At 40.3% G+C, this 18,653-nt stretch overlaps 1 protein-coding gene across 2 annotated transcripts in view; it reads left to right on the top strand.

The window, feature by feature from the left end:
- nrxn2b (neurexin 2b) overlaps positions 1–18,653 on the top strand; it is a 675,914-nt gene that overhangs the window by 221,874 nt on the left and 435,387 nt on the right. For both annotated transcript variants that reach the window (XM_047329457.1, XM_035625686.2), the window contains one exon: positions 6,281–6,298. In XM_047329457.1, coding sequence (XP_047185413.1) covers positions 6,281–6,298 — 18 coding nt within the window. The remainder of the gene's footprint in view (positions 1–6,280; positions 6,299–18,653) is intronic.

The following is an 18,653-nucleotide window of genomic DNA, read 5'->3' on the forward strand; positions in this document are numbered from 1 at the left end:
CCCCGATGATTGACAGAGTGGAGAGACTCCCCCTCGCTGTGATTGGTGATTTTTCTTTGGGCGCGGTGTATTCTTGCAAATGGAATTAGAGGCATTAGGGGTTGCTAAATGAACTAGATTCATTCACATATGATCTGTCTCACATATTACTCCAAGGATATAGTGACAGTTTCAGCAAATATAAAAAAGTTATTTTTACAAATCCTACCTAACCTTTAATGCTTATTGTAGTTAAAAGTGCTATGTCTTGCAGCCTGAAGCACCCTCCTTGAGGGAACAAGGACCGTTACCAATGGGAACCCATAAATGAATTAATGTGCATATATATTTTTCTCTTTTCTTCACCATTTCTCCCTCACCGCTGTTAAGTTATAGTTTTAAATTGAAAATCCATCTTAAAACTAACTTCACAACTGTTTCTCCCTCACTCTGCGCACCTTCTTCTTTTTCTTCGTCTCCTTCTCTGGGATTTAACGGCAGCTTGGATCCTTAAAGTTGCACTACAGCCCACCCCCAGCGCGGACATGGATGTAGCGCTCTTCCGTGGAACAGGTCGTGAAAATGAAAGTGGGGAAAGGTGTGAAATCTTGTCAGAAATCGGGATAAATGAGAATTTTGACCGCGGGAGGAAAACGGGAGAGGGTAGTGAAAAACGTGAGTCTCCCGGCAAAATCGGGAGGGTTGGCATGTATGGAGCCATGTGAATAGCGAACACCCTCCACAGGTGGTCATTGTCTTTGGTGAACCTCTGGGATGGGATTTCAGGCTGTTTTGTCCCTTACACAACTCAAGAGCACAGTGCTTTCAGCAGTCTCTTGTTCCTGTACATTTAGCATCAATTATGGTTGGGTGCCAGCAGTTTTCCCTTGTCTGCTCACTGTTGTGGAAAATAAGCACACAGTCATTCCTGCAGTAGGACTGTTACATTCATATGAGTATAGATTTTCCCATACAGTCTCTCGGGGTAAATCCTTGTTCCCATTTCCATTCTGTTGTACAGTAGTTTTAGCTGTTGTCATTAGCCAGTGACTGGGAGAGGAGATGAAAAAAAGTAAAGAAATGTTTGGCGCTGATGAAAGCAGACATTTTTACCTGCAGCTGCTTCACATTAACTTTCATAATTTATACCTTTATTGTGAAGTTACAGTCAATGCATAGTGTTTGTCAGTGAGAATAGCACTTAGCTCTGTCGCACATTCAATATTTACTTCTGCTGCCCCTAGAATTCTGTGACCTTTTGTATTAAACCCCATTTTGCTGTTGCCACCAGTATCTGCATGTCACCAAATCAACCAGAAATAATATCGTTTGCCACTTTAACACTCATCATTATTCAGAAATAGAAGTTCAGGTTTGCCCTGGATGTGAAGCTAGAAAGAGTGCAAAATAAAAACAGCAATTGCTTCCTTAATTCATGAGTTTGCAAAAACTTCAATATTGGTTTGTTTTCTTATTTGTATTTTTATGACTTTTGTACTCAATTTGGACTTTATTTGACTTGGATTCAGTTTAAATGTACGTGTTTCATGGCCCTGGTGTAGACCTGTTTCATGCAAGACATTTTAAGTTTTCATAAAAAATAAAAGCACAGGTGAAATGAATGTGTTACATAACATACAACATACAATCATGCACAATGCCAGGACCCTGGAATTAGGGAACCTAAATGATCAATCGGCCTACGTCAATTCAATTACACCTATGATTTTCTAAGTCATGCAGAAATAAATCTTGGGTATTCTTACTCAGGAGTGTTTAATACAGTTGAAGCCTTGGGGTCAGATAGTGGGTTTAGTGGTAACTAAATAAAATGATAACCGTTAGATGAGGGAAATTGAAATTATTTAAGAAAACCCAAAAAATAATAAGTGCAAAATAAGACACAGATAGAATAAGTTTGGAATAAATCAAAATGAAATACGTATACTTATAAGCTGAGTACAACCAATAATTAAAGATGGAGTAGAAGGAAAAAGAGTTCGCTAAATAATATACTTAAAGGATATGAATGTAAGATAAAGTAGTAAAAAAAAGCTGTGTATGTGTATGACTAGAAAAAGGTAGTGGAGAGAATGTAACGTGTGCATTCTTATTATCCTTAGTCAACGCATGTATCTGCCAGCAGCACATTGTCCCGATGGGGTTACAGCTGAATGAATATATATGAAATACAATTCAGCAAACAAAGAATTTCAGCACTTTATCACAGTTTAAAGAAATTAATGTCTGCTAGATAATGTGGTTGAGTGGACTAAGCTTAATAAAATAGAAGTGTTAACCTATTGACTCAGGCTCTATCAGTGCTGCTTTGTTTTTGAAGATAAATGTGAATTGCCACATGTGCAATTATCCTTCTATTTAATGGAAGCCTCATGGAAGTATCGGTGCCCCATTTGGCTATATTTTTTTCAAGGTTGATTTAACTGAATCAAATACGTGTTATTTAGCCAGAGTTTTCCATCTGAGGGGACAAGAACTCAGGGTTCAGGGTGACGCTCAGAGAAATCTGCCTTCTGAAATAAGCCCGTGTCTTTTCTGCTCTTAACAATGAGAGAGAACTGTTCTAGTCTGTGTGAGCCTTTGCAATGTTCTAGACCTAAAATATCAGTGATCCTGCCATGAATTTAAAACAGGACTTGTATTGTCAGCAGACTAACTAGTTAGTAAGACAATAACCCTTGTAACATGCACAAAAGTGTGGGTGGACCTTAGAGCAACAGGAAAACATAACCAATCATAGCCAATTTGAATTATGAAAAACTTAAAGTGTAAGCAAACTATTGTTGGTAGGCTACAGAATTGTGTTTTTAGTTTTGCACTATAATATCAAAAGGCATAAGACCACTTACCCATGTGGTCTCAGACTTTGAAACCCAACTGTAAATCCAACATGTGCATGTTTAATTTTTTTCTGGTAACACATAGACTTGCAATGATTTGCCCAATTCATATCCTTGTATTGTTTTTCACCTTTTCTCGACTAACTGTTTTGTTTTTTGTTTTTTAACTTGGTGTCCGTCTGTCTCTAATTCATGTGTGCCATGTCCTCTCCATTGGTGAGAAGGGGTGACAGCTAGTGTTGCTCAGAGGGGTGTGGAGAGTATGTTAAGAGATGGAAAGTAAATCGACAGCAGATAGGGGTCACTGCTTTTTGGCAGTGAGACTTGAGCTACTGAAAAGTAAGTGTGAGTGTATCTGTGTGTGTGTGGTGCACTGTTGGCACTATGGTCACAAAAAGACATACATTGTTGGGTGTAACGATGGGTATCATACATTGTGAAGAACATGTGGAAGAATGGGCTTGGCCAACAAAAGCCAAACACCGTTTTGGAAATCGCCGTTACTGTAATTGCAGCTCAGCAGCCTTCACCTCAATGTGTTTCCCTCATGAAATACTGAGCACCAAACTGTTGCTAGCTTCCAGCTGGGGTTATTTACTATACTACAGCGGCCACTAGAGACTTTATAGCTCTGCCCCCAGTTCCTTTCAGCTGGATGATAAACCATCAATAAAAAAATAAAAATAAAGGTTCCCCCACCTCTGTGTCCAGCATTGTAAAGATAGCGTGGCTGCCATACGTTTACATTTGTATACAACTGTCATGACCTGTAAAATAGGAGCAGGGTTCGATTTGCTGGGAGGAATTCTTTGGATTTCCCCTTCTGGTTTACATATCCCCACCTTTGCTGAATTCATTTTATTCCCGGGGGAAACTTATCCCTCCCTCAAAGTGATCAATGCTACTTCACCAATAGACCATATAAATACCTAAAATATAATTTTTTAAACTAAGTAAAATACTTTAAGGATAAAATCAGCAATGGACCGCGCACTGTCAGGGCTCGCACTCGTGAGACAATAGATTATTTACCCAACGATCCTGGTTCCATCAGCATTGTTAAATGCACAGCTTTTCAGAATGTCACCTAGCACGAACGTTTGGAAGGGGATTTAATGCTTGCATGTTTTGTTTTGTTGTGCATGTGCAACGGGGGTCAGACAGTCGAGTGCATGCAGTGCAGTGTGTGTAGACCTCACTCACGGACACTTAGAGAGACGCTAAGAGACGTGCTAGTGCCTATTGCTAATGCCCCTACTTTTAGCTCCCTTGGTAGAGTGCCCGTCTCCGATGCGGAGGTCGGGGGCCCAAAGCCACCCCGTGACACATGATCGAGTCATCCCCCCTCTGCTTTCTTCACAAATCACACCCTGCATGGGAGCATGTATGTAGCTCTGTGTTAGTCTTTATTTCTCTTCTGTTGTGCTTGCTGTGGCCTGGGAGAAGTTGAAAGGCGTGATAGATAAGTTATTATTGACCCACTATCTCTTCACATGCTCTGTTCCACTGTCTTGGTCTCGTTGTCTCACATACAAAAACACACACACACACATACACTCACTACCTCTTCTCTGTCACTGGTTACTCTCATGTTTTGGAGCATGTTTGTCGATATCAGAGCGAGCAGGGCAGCTGATACCATTCGGGAGTTAAAGATATCCTTGTCAAAAATCCAGGATATGACAAAAACAAGGCCTGAGAGACTGAAGCCTATTGATTGTGTTCTTTCTCTGGCACCTTTCTCTGCGCTGTGGCCTCAATCCACAAATTCTGACATTTAAGCCCCGTCTCAGCGCTTGTGCCGGGACTGTGGAGTGAGACCAAGCCCGGCGCTGAAAGGCAAAGCACCCTGTGCTCCATCTGCTCTGGCTGGCATTCCTGCTCTGCTCCATGTTTTGGGCCTGATGAGGCTTCTTTTCACCTTGGACATGTAGTGGTAGCCATCTTGCCAGTATGGATGACAGACTGTCCTGGACCACTTTGTTCTTGGCTGGCAGTAACACAAGGGAACTCTAACCAGCAGCTCACTGGGCTATTGATGTAAATCCCCCTTTCCCTGAAAGTGTTCATTTGGGTGTGCTCATGATCTTTTATCTATGTATGTCTTTAAGTAAAACTGTCAAACACAAAGTCATTCAATTCATTACGAACCTTAACATTGAGTTCACCCCCCCCCCATGCATAAAAAAAGGTACTCAAATACACAACATGGGAGTTCAGAACTCCAAGCTCACACATGATACAGTATCATCTTCAGTCTCTTAAAAATAATGCAATTTTCAACAAGCCACTAACAAGAAGATGCATTGGTCCCAGACAGCTCAACTTCCCTGAATTTTTTTTTTTTTAAAGTTTTGCAAGTTAATTGGATATGCCCTCCATCACAAATTGATCTGAAGAACTACAGAATGCTTGCTGTAATACTTTCTTTATGATGCAGCAGCTCCAGGCTTTAATTAGGAATTTGACCTGACAGCATGGATCGATGTTTCAAGTGAAAATTATGCATGTTTGTGAAAGCATGCAATTACTTATTTACTGAATCACCTATTGATCATTGGAAGGAATCCCAAATGGAGTTTGAGCGCTCCTCTTTTATCAAACTGTGGGTTACAGGATGGTCCTTTTTAAATTTCTTTTAACACTTCCCCACCCCCCATATATCTTTCCTCCCATTGCCCCATTGCTGTCTGTCACCCTGTTCGCCTCTCTGACAGTAAAAGTGTACTGAAGCGCTGTCGGGTGATGCGCCATGCCTTTCTGTCAGGAGGTGACAAAAAGCATAATGCTGCTTTACTCTGTGAGGTTGCATTGGTTATTTAGTAGAAGTTACTAAATGTTTATGCAACTGAATTGTTGAATTCAGGATTTTTATAATAAGTTTCCCTTAACTTTATCATTTTTGGTGTTGTTAGTATTTGTATTTGCTCTGTCAGCCCCCCCCCCCCCCAAAAAAAATAAAAAAATAAAAATAATAATATATATATATAATCTGTATAAAAGTCACCAATACATGGTAATTGCAGTTTGGGAAACTAGTTTGTAGGGAACCACACAATACAATTTTTTTTTAATGAGTCCTAGGAGGAGTTGTTTTCAGAGTAGTGGGAAGTTGAAAGTGTCTGTTAAGAAGTTATCAGTTTCCAGGGAAAGTCTTCTTTTGATGTTTTGAAACTTGTTCTATGAATATAAGAGGAATTCTGCCTTCTGAGCATACCTGTTAGTTGTTTTCCTCCACAATCTCATTTGGCACGGCGGTGTTAAGTCTAATGTGTGGAATAGCACCCGTTTAGACATCTTAATGCTAATTTCAGCCTGACTCCTTTTGTTTCGCTTTACTGAGATTGTATCTCATTTTGTCGTGAGCAGGTGTACTCGGCCTTTTGCTTCTCTCTTTGAACTAACCCATCTTTTCTTTTTCTCTCCTTTTCCCCTCACAGGTGACTCATCTCAAGTCGGTAAGTTGGCCTCGTTCTATACTTTCTGCCACTTTTTCATGTTCTTTTATATGCGCTCACCCTGTTACCATAGTGACTGACTGGTTCCGTCTCCTCTTTGTTACACAGCGGAGTGAGGTTATGTGTGAACACTCACATGCACACAAACAAACACCAATTATATCTTTTATCTTCAGTTGGTGTGCTTAATGAGCAATAACACCTTCCTTTGACTAACCGCTGAATAGAAACCACTTCTGGTCTCAGTTTTTTTCTCTGTCTGGCTCCTTCTCTGCTTGTATTTTTTCTTCATGCATTGCAGCTATTTGATAATGCCTACTACATTAACTTTCATTTGTTTGTATGGTATATTGAAGAAGGGATTTCCAACTGTTTACTGTGAAAAGACATAAAAAACGTTGCCTCTATTTTGCATTCTATTTGTCTCACAATCTGCTTTGCTTTCCAATGTAAATGTGAATTCTAAAGGTTTCAATGAGTGACTAATTGGTTTGAGAGCACAGGGACGATTCTGTTTGAATGACATTGCACTGTGCAATGCTGTTATGCTACACTGGCTGCTTTATCAGGACCTATGATTCAATGAATTATTCCAAGTTCACGACTGTGAAAGTGACTCATGTAGTGACTCAGATAGTCAGTCAGTAAAGGACTTGTGTTGCTGTGTCCATGTGGTTAGAATCGGGCCCATTATTTGTTCATTTGCCTGAAGTGGATTTTGATACTGCACCTATCAGGATTTTAACTGATATGGCTGTGGTCGTGTGCTTCCCATTTCTGAATGGTAGCAATTTACATGTACAATGCATTATCTCGCTGCGATTACCAACTCACTTACTTTTAGCTAGTTAGCTCCCACATTGCAATGAATCCGATAATGACTTTCCCATACATATAACTTACGAGCAGGAAATGCAGTTATGCACAAATTCTATTGCATCCCTCCATCTTGTTATGTGGCCAGCCTTAAGTGCTATGGCCCATTAAGTCATTTATTAAAACATGGACAAAGGCTATATCTGTAAATATGCTGACATGTCACAGTATGCTAGTTTTCTATCAGCATGTCATTCGGAATCAGTGGAGTTGGACGTCATGAACAAGCGATGGGATCGGGATGGGGGGGCGGGCTGAGAGCAGAGACGGACAGACTAATGGGACGTATCAATGCCTCACACAAACAGTAAAGAATATTAGATGGGTAGAGTTTAAAACTCTGGCTTGCAGCACTTTGCAGCAGCCGACTCCTGCTTTAGTGATGTGTCAGTGTTATCATTCGCCTCCTAATAATTGGCTTTGCCTCGCCGCAGTACCCACTACGCATTATGAATGTGTAGTGGTAATCTACGGCACAACAGAATGTCTAGCATGTGATGAGAAAAACATGTTGTCATTCTCGCGCGGTCGTGATAATAAAGGTTTTCAATCAATCCAATGGTGTAAATTTCCCCCTGAGTTCAGTACTGTGATAACTCAAGTATGCCTCCTCTTCCTTATTAGTTAATATTTTGTGTGTGTGTGTGTGTGGGGGGGGGGGGGGGGGGGGGGGGGGGGGGGGGGGGGGGGGGGGGTTCTGTATGTATGTCTGTGTGTGTATGTGCGTGTGTGTGCCTGCTTGTCAAGCTTTGTCCAGTGAGTGTTCGCTCCAGGGTTCTGATGTAGCCTGAATACTAATGTGGTATCTTGTCTGTTTGCAGCAGCTTGGACATTGGGTGGGCCCCTTGGGTGCAGCTGAGAGTTGGGACAAATACTCAGATACAATACCCATGTCTTTTAATTCTAAAAAATAATTAAATTTTCATCTGGGAGGCCAGTGCAAATTGAGTTTCATTTTCCTCAAGACCACCGAGCAAAGAAGACCGGAGATACCTTTGTTTATTTCTTTTGAGATACAATCTGTTTCTGCAAATTCAACATTGTGCTGTCATGTGTGTGTTTATGTTCATGAACATTTTGTAGGCCTTTGAGGTTTTGGAGCAGCTCATAGTCTTCTACATATACTGATGTTGGTTATTTAGCAGAACTTTAGCCCAAAAGTCAAGTTCTCCCTAAGAACCAGTGAGGTAACGAAGGTGAGCAGCATATTAGTTGTTGGTGGATGACATTATTTTTGGGTTGATTTTAGTAAAAGTGTGTTTAGATATATTTTGACGATGCAATGTAATACCGTACTTTGCTCGTTGGCAGTCAGTAACAACCTGTGATTTCAGCATCATTGTGCAATCTGTTTTATTGGTCCAAACATAATGCAGTGGATTATTTTCTTAGGGTTCTTGAAAATCAGATCAGCTGAGTGAAATACTGCCTGATCGCACTGGAGCAGTGCACACTCCTGCACTCACTCACATATTCCCCCTGAGCCTTTGTCCAAAATCCAATAGATGCTACACAAACCCACATGAGAATCAATGTCACATCCAGCTCCATACCAGTCCAAGAGTTTGACAATTGTTCAAACTACATCACTGCAGGAAGTTAATATTGCTGTCCATCTAAATAGCCAAGCTTCTTTTTTCACCGCCAGGCTGAAGAGGAATGTGGTGGCAGAGGTAATTGGTGTCCATTAGATGTAAAGGCAGAGATCCTTATCCTATCGCTGAATTTCATTCTGACTCACCAGCAAAAATCACCAGTGGCAGAGACAGCTTTTTGTGTACATCTCTCTGTCTCTCTAAAAAACCTGGTACTCGTCAAGTCAGATGATTAGCATCTCTTTCCCTTTTTTTCTCCATACCCTCCCTTGAATGCCAACGCAAGGCTCGTTGGAGCCAGCAGGATCTTTTCAAGCGTATGCTGCAAAAGGATTTGCCTGCTCAACACACATGCTGACTACAATGCTTAGCAAACCACACATCTGCAATTTGAATGAGAAAGTGAGGGATTCGGGACCTGTGTTGGAGTGGAGGGTGACACACGTAGTAGAACATCACGTTAGCAGTACTCTTTTTACATCACACAAAGGGCTGAATGATTTTTGTTATTTTTACCAAACTTTTCAACCCAAGTGAACAAAGAGTTTCCCAATAATGTGTCAATGTGCTTTTTGGGAAACAACCTAAAATGCCTCTGGTGTCATTTAGGTTGACGCCCACTTCTTGGGAAAGAAGGCAACTAGAAAAAGGAGAACTAAATAATTTCATAGACAGTTTGTTTAACTGTGAAATGATTAATATATTCTGGATCACTATTTAAGCCTTTCCAGCTTCATGCAAATCAACAATACTTTTTTTGTTTGAGACATGTTTCACATCAGCAAATGCTTCTTGCTAAATTAAACATGTTCGAGTGTTGATTATTCCTAAATTTGAAGCAGTTCTAACCCAGACTACCTTGTTTCTGGTTCCATTGATTGGACTCCAGGTTTGCAAACTGCTGACTCCAGTTAGCTTTTGTTGAAGTCACTAGTCAAGGGATTTACATGCTTTTTTCCAACCCACATCATGGGTGTTTGAGTTATATGTTCAACATGGACCAGGACAATACAATGCTGTGGGTATTATTTGTTATAATTGATTGTGTTTGTTCATAATTATAACCTTTTTATTTAGATCTGATATCTTTTAATACAATTTTTTAAGAAGTGCGTTTAATTCCAAAAAGGTTCACTTTTCCTTTCCACTGTATTCAAAGCTGGGAAATGTATTACACAAATTGCTTTACTCTGAGCTAATACAGCCCTGAAGGAACAGCCTCGCTGTAAACATTGAACCGCTTCATAACTTTCATAATTCATGAATTCCTCTCATCACCTTCATCATTAAAGTGCGGCACACTAAGGCAGTGTTTGATCGCAGCAACCTGGCCACTTAATTGAACAAGTCTTAAACATCGGTCACAAATGTAGACACAAAGACCGTGAAGACACCCTGTTATCCCGGGAAAACGCAACTGGTACTTAAGTTATTTTCTCAATCTGGTGATAAACAGCACAGCCTCAGAAGAGCAAAACAAAATGTCCAATCAACTATGTAACAACCAAGCCTGTGGCCACATTTACATACTAAAGGAGGGCGGTAATGAGATTGCTACCTGAGATAATTACTACTCAAGGCATCCGACTCTCATACATCTACCACAGGGAACCAGTTTAACTCACTGCAATTAAACGGCCATTCGTTTGCTCCATTTGAGGCGCCATTTATGCCATTTTATGCTTCACTGTGTCTTAACACAACAGTGTCTTGAAAAGCGAAAACTGGGACCAGCAAATATGATAAGTTGCAGAGGCTGTATAGATTTATAGATTGGAAAATGATACAGACATGGAGGAATAACAGTAATTAAACCCTGTTCTTTCAATTCAGATTAATATTACATAGTTGTGCCTACTACTCCGTTTAAATATGCTCACTTTCCTCAGGCATGACTATGTATCTGACTTTTGGAGCCATATCTGTTTTTTGGGATTCTATTTACTACTGATGGTAAAAATCATTATGTTCCTTTGTAGTATATGATTTCTTTAAAATTCAGTGGACACCTTGTCTTGCTACTTCCCCTCCCATGAGTATCCTAACCTTTTTTTAAAAATGTTTCCGTTGTTGCTGTGAAGCATGTGGATCTGGGACAAAACACATGCAGTCCTTGCTATTTTTGTGACCCCCAAAAACAGTTGTTGTTGTTGACAGGTCAGGGCAGATAGGTGGAAAATGAATAGCATGTGGCATCATTAACACCAATGACATTCAATCCCTATATTTCAAATGTTGCTGACAGTGACTCCATAATTGCTCTGCTTATATTCTTCCTTTTTAGCAGGCTGACATCTCAGACATGGCAGTCACTCAAACCTGCAGTCATCATATTTCATCCTCTTCTTTTCTCAAACGAATACATTAAACTGTAATATCTGCAAAGAAATTGTGCTGAATTGTTATGAAGGATGTTGTGTTAGTATATTGTGTAATTGTTGAGCTTAGCGTATTCAGATGAACACTGAGTCTTCACACTAGGGATACGGAATGTAGAGCACTGCTAGATCTACATTGCCACGAGCATGTGAAGATTAGCAGCGCCTGCTTCCATTAGCCTCAAAGTAATTGTTAAGACAGCGATGAACAGTCCATAGCTCTAATCCTCAAATCAAAGAGAAGTTGCACAGACCACCAACGATCAGATTTGATTTCTTTCACTCAGAAAATGTAACTTAGTTTTTCCATCTTTTTCAGAGATCAGAGCACAGAAGCTACTTACTTGCTGTCAAAGTATCTTCTAATTATCTTGAATATGATTTATTGCTCTAGAATTTTTTTTCACTAATTACAGAATGATAAAAAATGTTTTGATGAGAAGACAAGGGGGATGTTTCCAAGTTTGGAGATTATTTCACGTGCAACAAAGTGTGACAAAATGTACATTTTTAAGAAAACCTGCATAAGTGACAATGAGTTTATGAACGTGAATAGAAAAACAGAGAAGGAAAAGATTTAAGGAGACTAAAACTCAAAGGGTATTAAGGTGGCCTGTTTTTGCACACACTTCTTCAAAATGCTTTTGAAGACAGTTACAGAATCACAATTGTGAATCACTATCAACAGCAAAAAACTTACATCTCCATTCCCATTACAATCTCAACCTAAACTTGCAGCTATTCTCCGAGAATAAAAAAGAAAAACTTCTTATTTCCATTCATATTTCTTCATTGCTGCTGATTCACACAATGGCCTTGGCATTTGCATAGGGCTCAAGGTTCATTACAGTGCTCCGCAGGTTCATTGCAGATATATTAGGTTGATTGGACTCCATGAGGGGGTAGAGGAAGAGCTAGTGAAGAAAAAAAAGGGGGGCAGACTAATGTGGCTATAATATGGGAGCAGCAGGCATGTTTACTAAGTATAGTGCCAGGCCTCTGCTGTAGATGAGCCTTGGTGCCCTGTAGCCTCACAACATAGAGGGAACGTCCATTAAAAGCCACAGCTTATTACAAACAGCTGGTGCTGAGAACTGCCCAGGGACAATCGCATACATTATCACAGGCCATCACACACACATCATTAGAGCACCGTTACACGTATGACTTTAACTGACTACATTCATTCCTAAACTTGCTTACATTTGTTCCTTTTTTATGTCTGTGAGGGTGTCAGTAAACAGGGCAAACAGGAGATAGGAAGCATCACCACAAGGACAGATTTGCAGTCTTTTTATATGACAACACTGCATTTTTTTGTGTCAGCGTTCAATATGTTGCTTTTGACTTCCTGTTGCTGAAATGTGATTTTTCGTCGGTAGCATTGAGCGGTTTGATCGTTGCTGTAACTTCACACGCTGAATAACACAAACAGCACTTCCCTTCGTTAAAGGGGATCTTTTTTTTTTCAAATCAGATGGTTATGGACAGGTTGCCAGGTTGTATCGCTGGGCCAACATACAGACACAAATGACCATTCAATCTCACATTCACACCTTTACAGTATCCAATCCACCTAACCCCAATTTGCATGTCTTTGGACCCAGAGAGAACTCACTCATACACGGGGAGAACATGCAAGCTCCACACAGAATGGCCCTGGAAGCTTTTGTCCGAACAGTGCAGGGAATTTTGATTATCACTGGAAATCATGTGGACAATTATATTCACGATACAAAACTTGTGTTAAAAAAGCAGGTATATATCCAGCCTAAAGTGTAAATGGAGCACCTTTGCAGAAGTGAAACACTTAACTTGGCATACTCCTTACTCTCTCTCTCTCTCTCTCTCTCTCTCGCACACACACACACACACACAGATCAGCACTTGTCTGTGTTGCCTTAGGGTCGTGACAGTGCAACTGTGGGTTTGAGGAGGCGATGGCAGACAGAGTTAGCAGCAAAGCGTCCACTCCTGCAGACTCTAACCGAGTGTGCACACCTCTGAACTCAGCAGCACTGCATGGAGATAAGTGTGTGTGAGATGGGGGGAGATTATGCCTATTTAACTTATTTACCTTTCACCTTTAATGGTGGATTTAAGGAACATTTAATCATGATGTACGTTATTGTTTTACCATGTTAATTATGGGTCATGAGTATTTCCAATTGAGAAGTTAAAGTTGGGCCAAAACTGAATCATTCATATTAATTTAAATTGTGAAACCATCCAGGTCTATGTAAAAAAATGGTAAATGTTTACCTCTTTACACTTCCGGTAAGGTAAGACTCAAAAACGGATGCACTCTTCATACTGCATGTGATCAATAACAAAGAATTATATTTCCTTTTTTGATTTTCATGTGATCAATATATAGAAAGCACATGATAGACTGAGGTTTGTCTTCATGTCAAGAAGCCTTTAAAAGAAAAGTATTTCTTGAAATATTTCTATGCAGTTGCTTTGTAATGTTGTGTTGTTCTAAATATGCATGTTATACAAAATATATTTTTCTTTATCCATTGTGAAAATGTCCACAGGTACACGTCAGATTTCCACTTCCACAGTTAGACATAAATGGACATTTACGTGCCTTACATATTTGATTATATATACTTTAAAGTAATGTTAAGCGCACAATTTAGAAATGCACCTTTGGGTTGACATGAAAGATGGTAGTGAAGACTGCAAAACATCATACAAGTCATTAAATGGCATCATAAAAATAATGCTATATATTAGTTTGCTTCTGCTTTGGGCACATTTAGCTGCTTCACAAACACTCTCCTCCTGTTTCTCTTCTTGCATAACCTGAGCTTTTAAGACCTGCGTTAATGCAAAGAAAACACACAAAAAAAACAGATTATGTGCGTTTCTACTGCACAGGAAGAAATGTAAAGATTATTTCTATCACCTCTGGGAAACGAGTGAAAGACAGCCAGAAAGGCTGCATTATAGGCAGAAACAAAATAATTTCCCCATTAGAAAAAACATTAGATTCACATATCAATTGCCCTGTAGGTGGGGCATTGTCAAATAAGTGAAACCTAGATGGAACTTTGGTGGAGACAGCTGATCTCCTTTTACTTCTGTAAGCAAACTGTAAGCTAGTCTTTAATGTTGTTGGCTGTGGTTAAGGCGATAGAGAGGGTTATACACCGAAGGTCGATGGTTCGATCCCTGGCTCCTCCAGTCTGTGTGCTGTGCTGTGCCCTAAACTGGCCTTAGTGTATGAATGATGTGTAATAGAATAAGCGCGTATGAATGCATCTGTGAATATGACTTGTACTCTAAAGTGCTCCGTGTGGTCAATAGGATTAGAAAAGAGCTACTGAAATACAATCCATTTACCATTAAATCGTTTTCCATCCACAAATTGTGCTTAACACAGGTCAAATTTGTAACAATTAATTTTGTCATAAGTGAACTGTTTTATTCCTTCTTTTTATTTAATTTGTTTGCATGATTGTTTTATTTTGCATGCCTAATTTCCCCCATATTCATCCCAACCCCCTGTGTGAGGCCCCAGGCCCTGAGGGTCCCATCAAGCCGTAACCACTGTGTATCTGTTAACGATAACTGCTCTGTGGTTCCCAGGCCACAGACACCCACAGCCGGCCTGATCAATAGGGATCCCAATAGGAGGGATGAGGCCCATGAATCAACCTGTCTGGATATAACCCAACGCACACGCACAGCAGGACACATACAGTTGGCACTGACCTAAAGCTTGCACATGCAAGTGCTTCTATTTGGAGACAAATGACCAATTCACTATGGAGACACACACACACACGCAAATGTTTTTGTTCCTGATTAAAATCCAAATGAACTCCATTTGGGTGGTTACAGAGGAACCGTCACTAATGATTTACATTATGGTATTTCTTTTAAGCATGCAATAAATATCACATTGGTAATCCAAACCATGTTAAATCGGTTGCAACTAGATGGTGCGTTGCCACTGCCAATACAATAATGTAAACATTGGCACAGTCTGTTTCTTCCATGAAGCACAACCATGGACATTGTTTAAGATAGGTCTAGGTCTCTGTTTGCATGAATGGGGTCTATTGAAATGCAGGTGTATAACATAATGGCTGGAACACCATGTGCAAGGCATCACTAAGTGGCAATGACAAGAAAGAGCTTATAGAATTGTGTGTGCACAATCACACATGCTACAGTATAAACTACTTTACTTTCTGTTGGTACTGTAAGCAGTTGTTAAATTGCACTTAGTACTTTTGAGTGACGCTTTTTACATGTTTTTGGGGTACTTTGAAGCCCATCTCTATTTCTTAATGAATAAACACTGTTTGTTTTTTTAGGTGTATACTATATTCCATCCCATAAACCAGCATAAGAGAACTTCACGGTGCCAAGTACAAAGGCCAGGAGTTGGTAGTGTGGCCGAGGCTGCTGCATCACATCGATCTGCTGTTTTATGGTAGACGAGCTAAAGGGATGTCATCCTGTGGCTGGCACAGGATTTTATACATCCCTCTACATGTAGATTATAAGTAGCTAAAATTATATACCAGCTTTTTGGGAATGATGGGCAAAAGACACATGGCTCTATTTAATGATCATTACATCTAGGTAGTGTCAAAATCATTTTGATAGTTTAACCATTGAAAAATAGGCTGCTGTGCCAGGCGCATGGTCCAAAAGGGTTGTACTTTGTCTCTTTAAAATTCACAGGTGTTAGAAGGAGAAGAAAGAAAAAAAAAATCACCATTCCATCTACTATTCCCTTTAAAAGTCAGGTTCACTGGCACCTGGTGGATTTCTATTAGGTTGACAGATTTGCTGTAGTAAAAGAGAAAGCATCTCTGCAGAGGAAACAGGTCTGTTTAAATACCAGTGCTGCCCTCTGGAAGTCGAAGATTCGAATTGGCAGTTGGAAACTACTCGGTCTACTGAGATTCTTTAAGTGGATCATTCAATTGACTTCAGATCAGGCTGCTCAATCGTGCAATTGCTTTATGCTGCCTCCAGATAGCAATGTGGCAACAATAAGCCTGACCACACCTCCTTTTGAGACCAACATGCCCATGGCCGCTCATATTGGAGCAAGTGTACTTGCTGTTTAAACATCATGAATGTCAACTGTGCTTGTCTGACACTTGCATCACACTCTGTCACTTTGCGCAGAGCGTAAAAAAGTCTCTTAAGTCATGTATGCCTTTGGTATTTTGTTGCACATTACCACTGGATGATTTACATGCACACAAGGAATCTGGTCAGCAGGAGAAATTGGTTTGAGGCTTGGAATTAATGTGGACTTTCACTCCATTAACTCATTTCTAAGCTTTGTTTACACGTGGCTTGTCATTTCTTCGCCTTTGTGTGCTGGAGTCTGAATCATTAAAAGTATCATATCTGCTCAGCGCACATATTTCACTTTCAGACCTTTTGGTCGTAAGAGAGAGAGAGAGAGAGCTGTTTTTACATGGCTCTCCCTGTTCATTGAAAGAGCCAATGAGCAACAGGGTTTGAATTGGCACACTGAGGAACATTATTTTTAACTAGGCTATTTCACCTACTTTCACTGGCTCTGATTTGGACTTCACGCCTTCTCCTGACCAGGCGTAATATTCACGACTTGTGCCTGCATGTAGAGGGTGCAACTGGCATAACAATGACGTTGGACTTAAAAAAATTTCAAAAAAAGTATCAACTAATTTAGCTTAAAGGGATTATTCAGTGATTTTGAAGTGGGGTTGTATGAGGTACTTATCCATAGTTAATATGTTACCTTATGGAGATGGTGATCAGCGTTGAGAAGTGGAAGTAGCGAAAGTCAGAGTCCCACTGTTGCAGAGGGAACCATCGAAAAACGTTTTTTCGCCACATTTTTAAATGCTTACCTGTTAAAAAAAATCTGTTCAATAGTACGCTAAATAATATATTTTTTTCACTGATGTAGGTTGCCGCCAGAGAGCCGTTTATTTTTTTAAGCGTACTTTGGCTATGTATCACTACACCAACTCGCGCTGGTGCAGAGAATCAGCGTATCACTACTCAGTTCTGATCACAGCGCTGATCACCATCTCCATAAGGTTACATATCTATGCATGAGTACCTCATACAACCCCACTTCAAAATCACTGAACTATTCCTTTAAGACCAGTTGACCAGACAATGGCAATTTGGTTGTTATGGAGATCATCTTCAGGCATACATTGAGCAATCACGGGAAATAAATGATATTGGTGCATCCCAAACTCCTTCAGCTCTTCCTCCACCACCACTGTGTTACAGTGGAGTGCAGTGGAGTGCAGTGTCTAGCGAGCTTGTACTTGGGGGTGATAAATGGCAGCTGGTAGACCTGGAGTGTTATCTGTGCCACGAAGGCCTGCGTACTAGGAAAATACTGAGGTAGGACACAGCCAGACTATGAGGTTAAGGTAGATATATTGCTGCACAGTCACAACATGATTCATAGGTGAACATTGAAAGAATAAAAGGGCCAATAGCTGCAGTAGAGTGTGTGTTGATGGAAAGAGGGAAATAATTTATGTTGGTATATCTGCGTTTGTGCGTGATCTAAGAGTCCTCACTTTGATATGAAGCACTCACACAAAATTTTGTGTTCTTCCTAAGTGTAGTGTGAGGTGAAGTCTATTCCACTCTGTCGCAGAGATGATTGAGTTTTTACTGGATTTTCTCTTTGTGTGTGTGTCTGTGTGTGTCTGTGTGATTGATAGATGTGCTTGTTGAAAGAATGCGCGCGGCTGTGAAACGACCGACCAATTAAATCCAATCTGTTCCAGAGGACAGATGACATCATAAAAAGTGCGTCATCCTGCCGGTGCCAGTGTGATGCCCACACACAACACACGCACATTCACACAGAAGGGAAATGGACGAACTACAGCTACATGACAGCTTTTGGTTTTCATAGAGGGTCATTTCGCTCACCAGGCTAAAAATATTTTCTTAGCAGAAACAGTCATCATCATTCACCTGAATGTCTTCATCTCCTTCTTTCTTTTTCCTCCTCTGACCTGTGTTAGTGTGTCTATATATGTGTGTGTGTGTGTGTGTGTGTGTGTGTGTGTGTGTGTGTGTGCATGTGTGTGTGTGCATGTGCGTGTGCGTGTGCGAGCCTGTGCTGTGCATGTCTGCTGAGTGCCTGTGTAGTTGGAATAGAACATTTCTTGTAGCAGCATTGCACAACATTGTCAATTCCACTATTGAAAAAAAGATCAAAGACATTGCATGTTCAACAGCAGAGTTCTCTTTTTCAGGACATGCAACTCACTAAGCAATCTTAGTAAAAGTTCAGGAGAAAAAACTATCACAGAATCAATTGTTCTTAGTCTACATTTGTAGCCTGTAATTTGTACAACAATTCTTCCTCTCCTTAGAAAGCCATATCATATTCATGCCTAAAGCCTAAAGTGAGAGACGGTATATAGCCAACCTACTTGATGCTAAAACACATGAAACCTGCTGTCACAACAAAATCCAAGAAGTAACAAGTTTGTAACATCATGG

This window comes from Scophthalmus maximus, chromosome 2 (genome assembly GCF_022379125.1).
Source record: "Scophthalmus maximus strain ysfricsl-2021 chromosome 2, ASM2237912v1, whole genome shotgun sequence".
Classification (NCBI taxonomy): Eukaryota; Metazoa; Chordata; class Actinopteri; order Pleuronectiformes; family Scophthalmidae; genus Scophthalmus; species Scophthalmus maximus.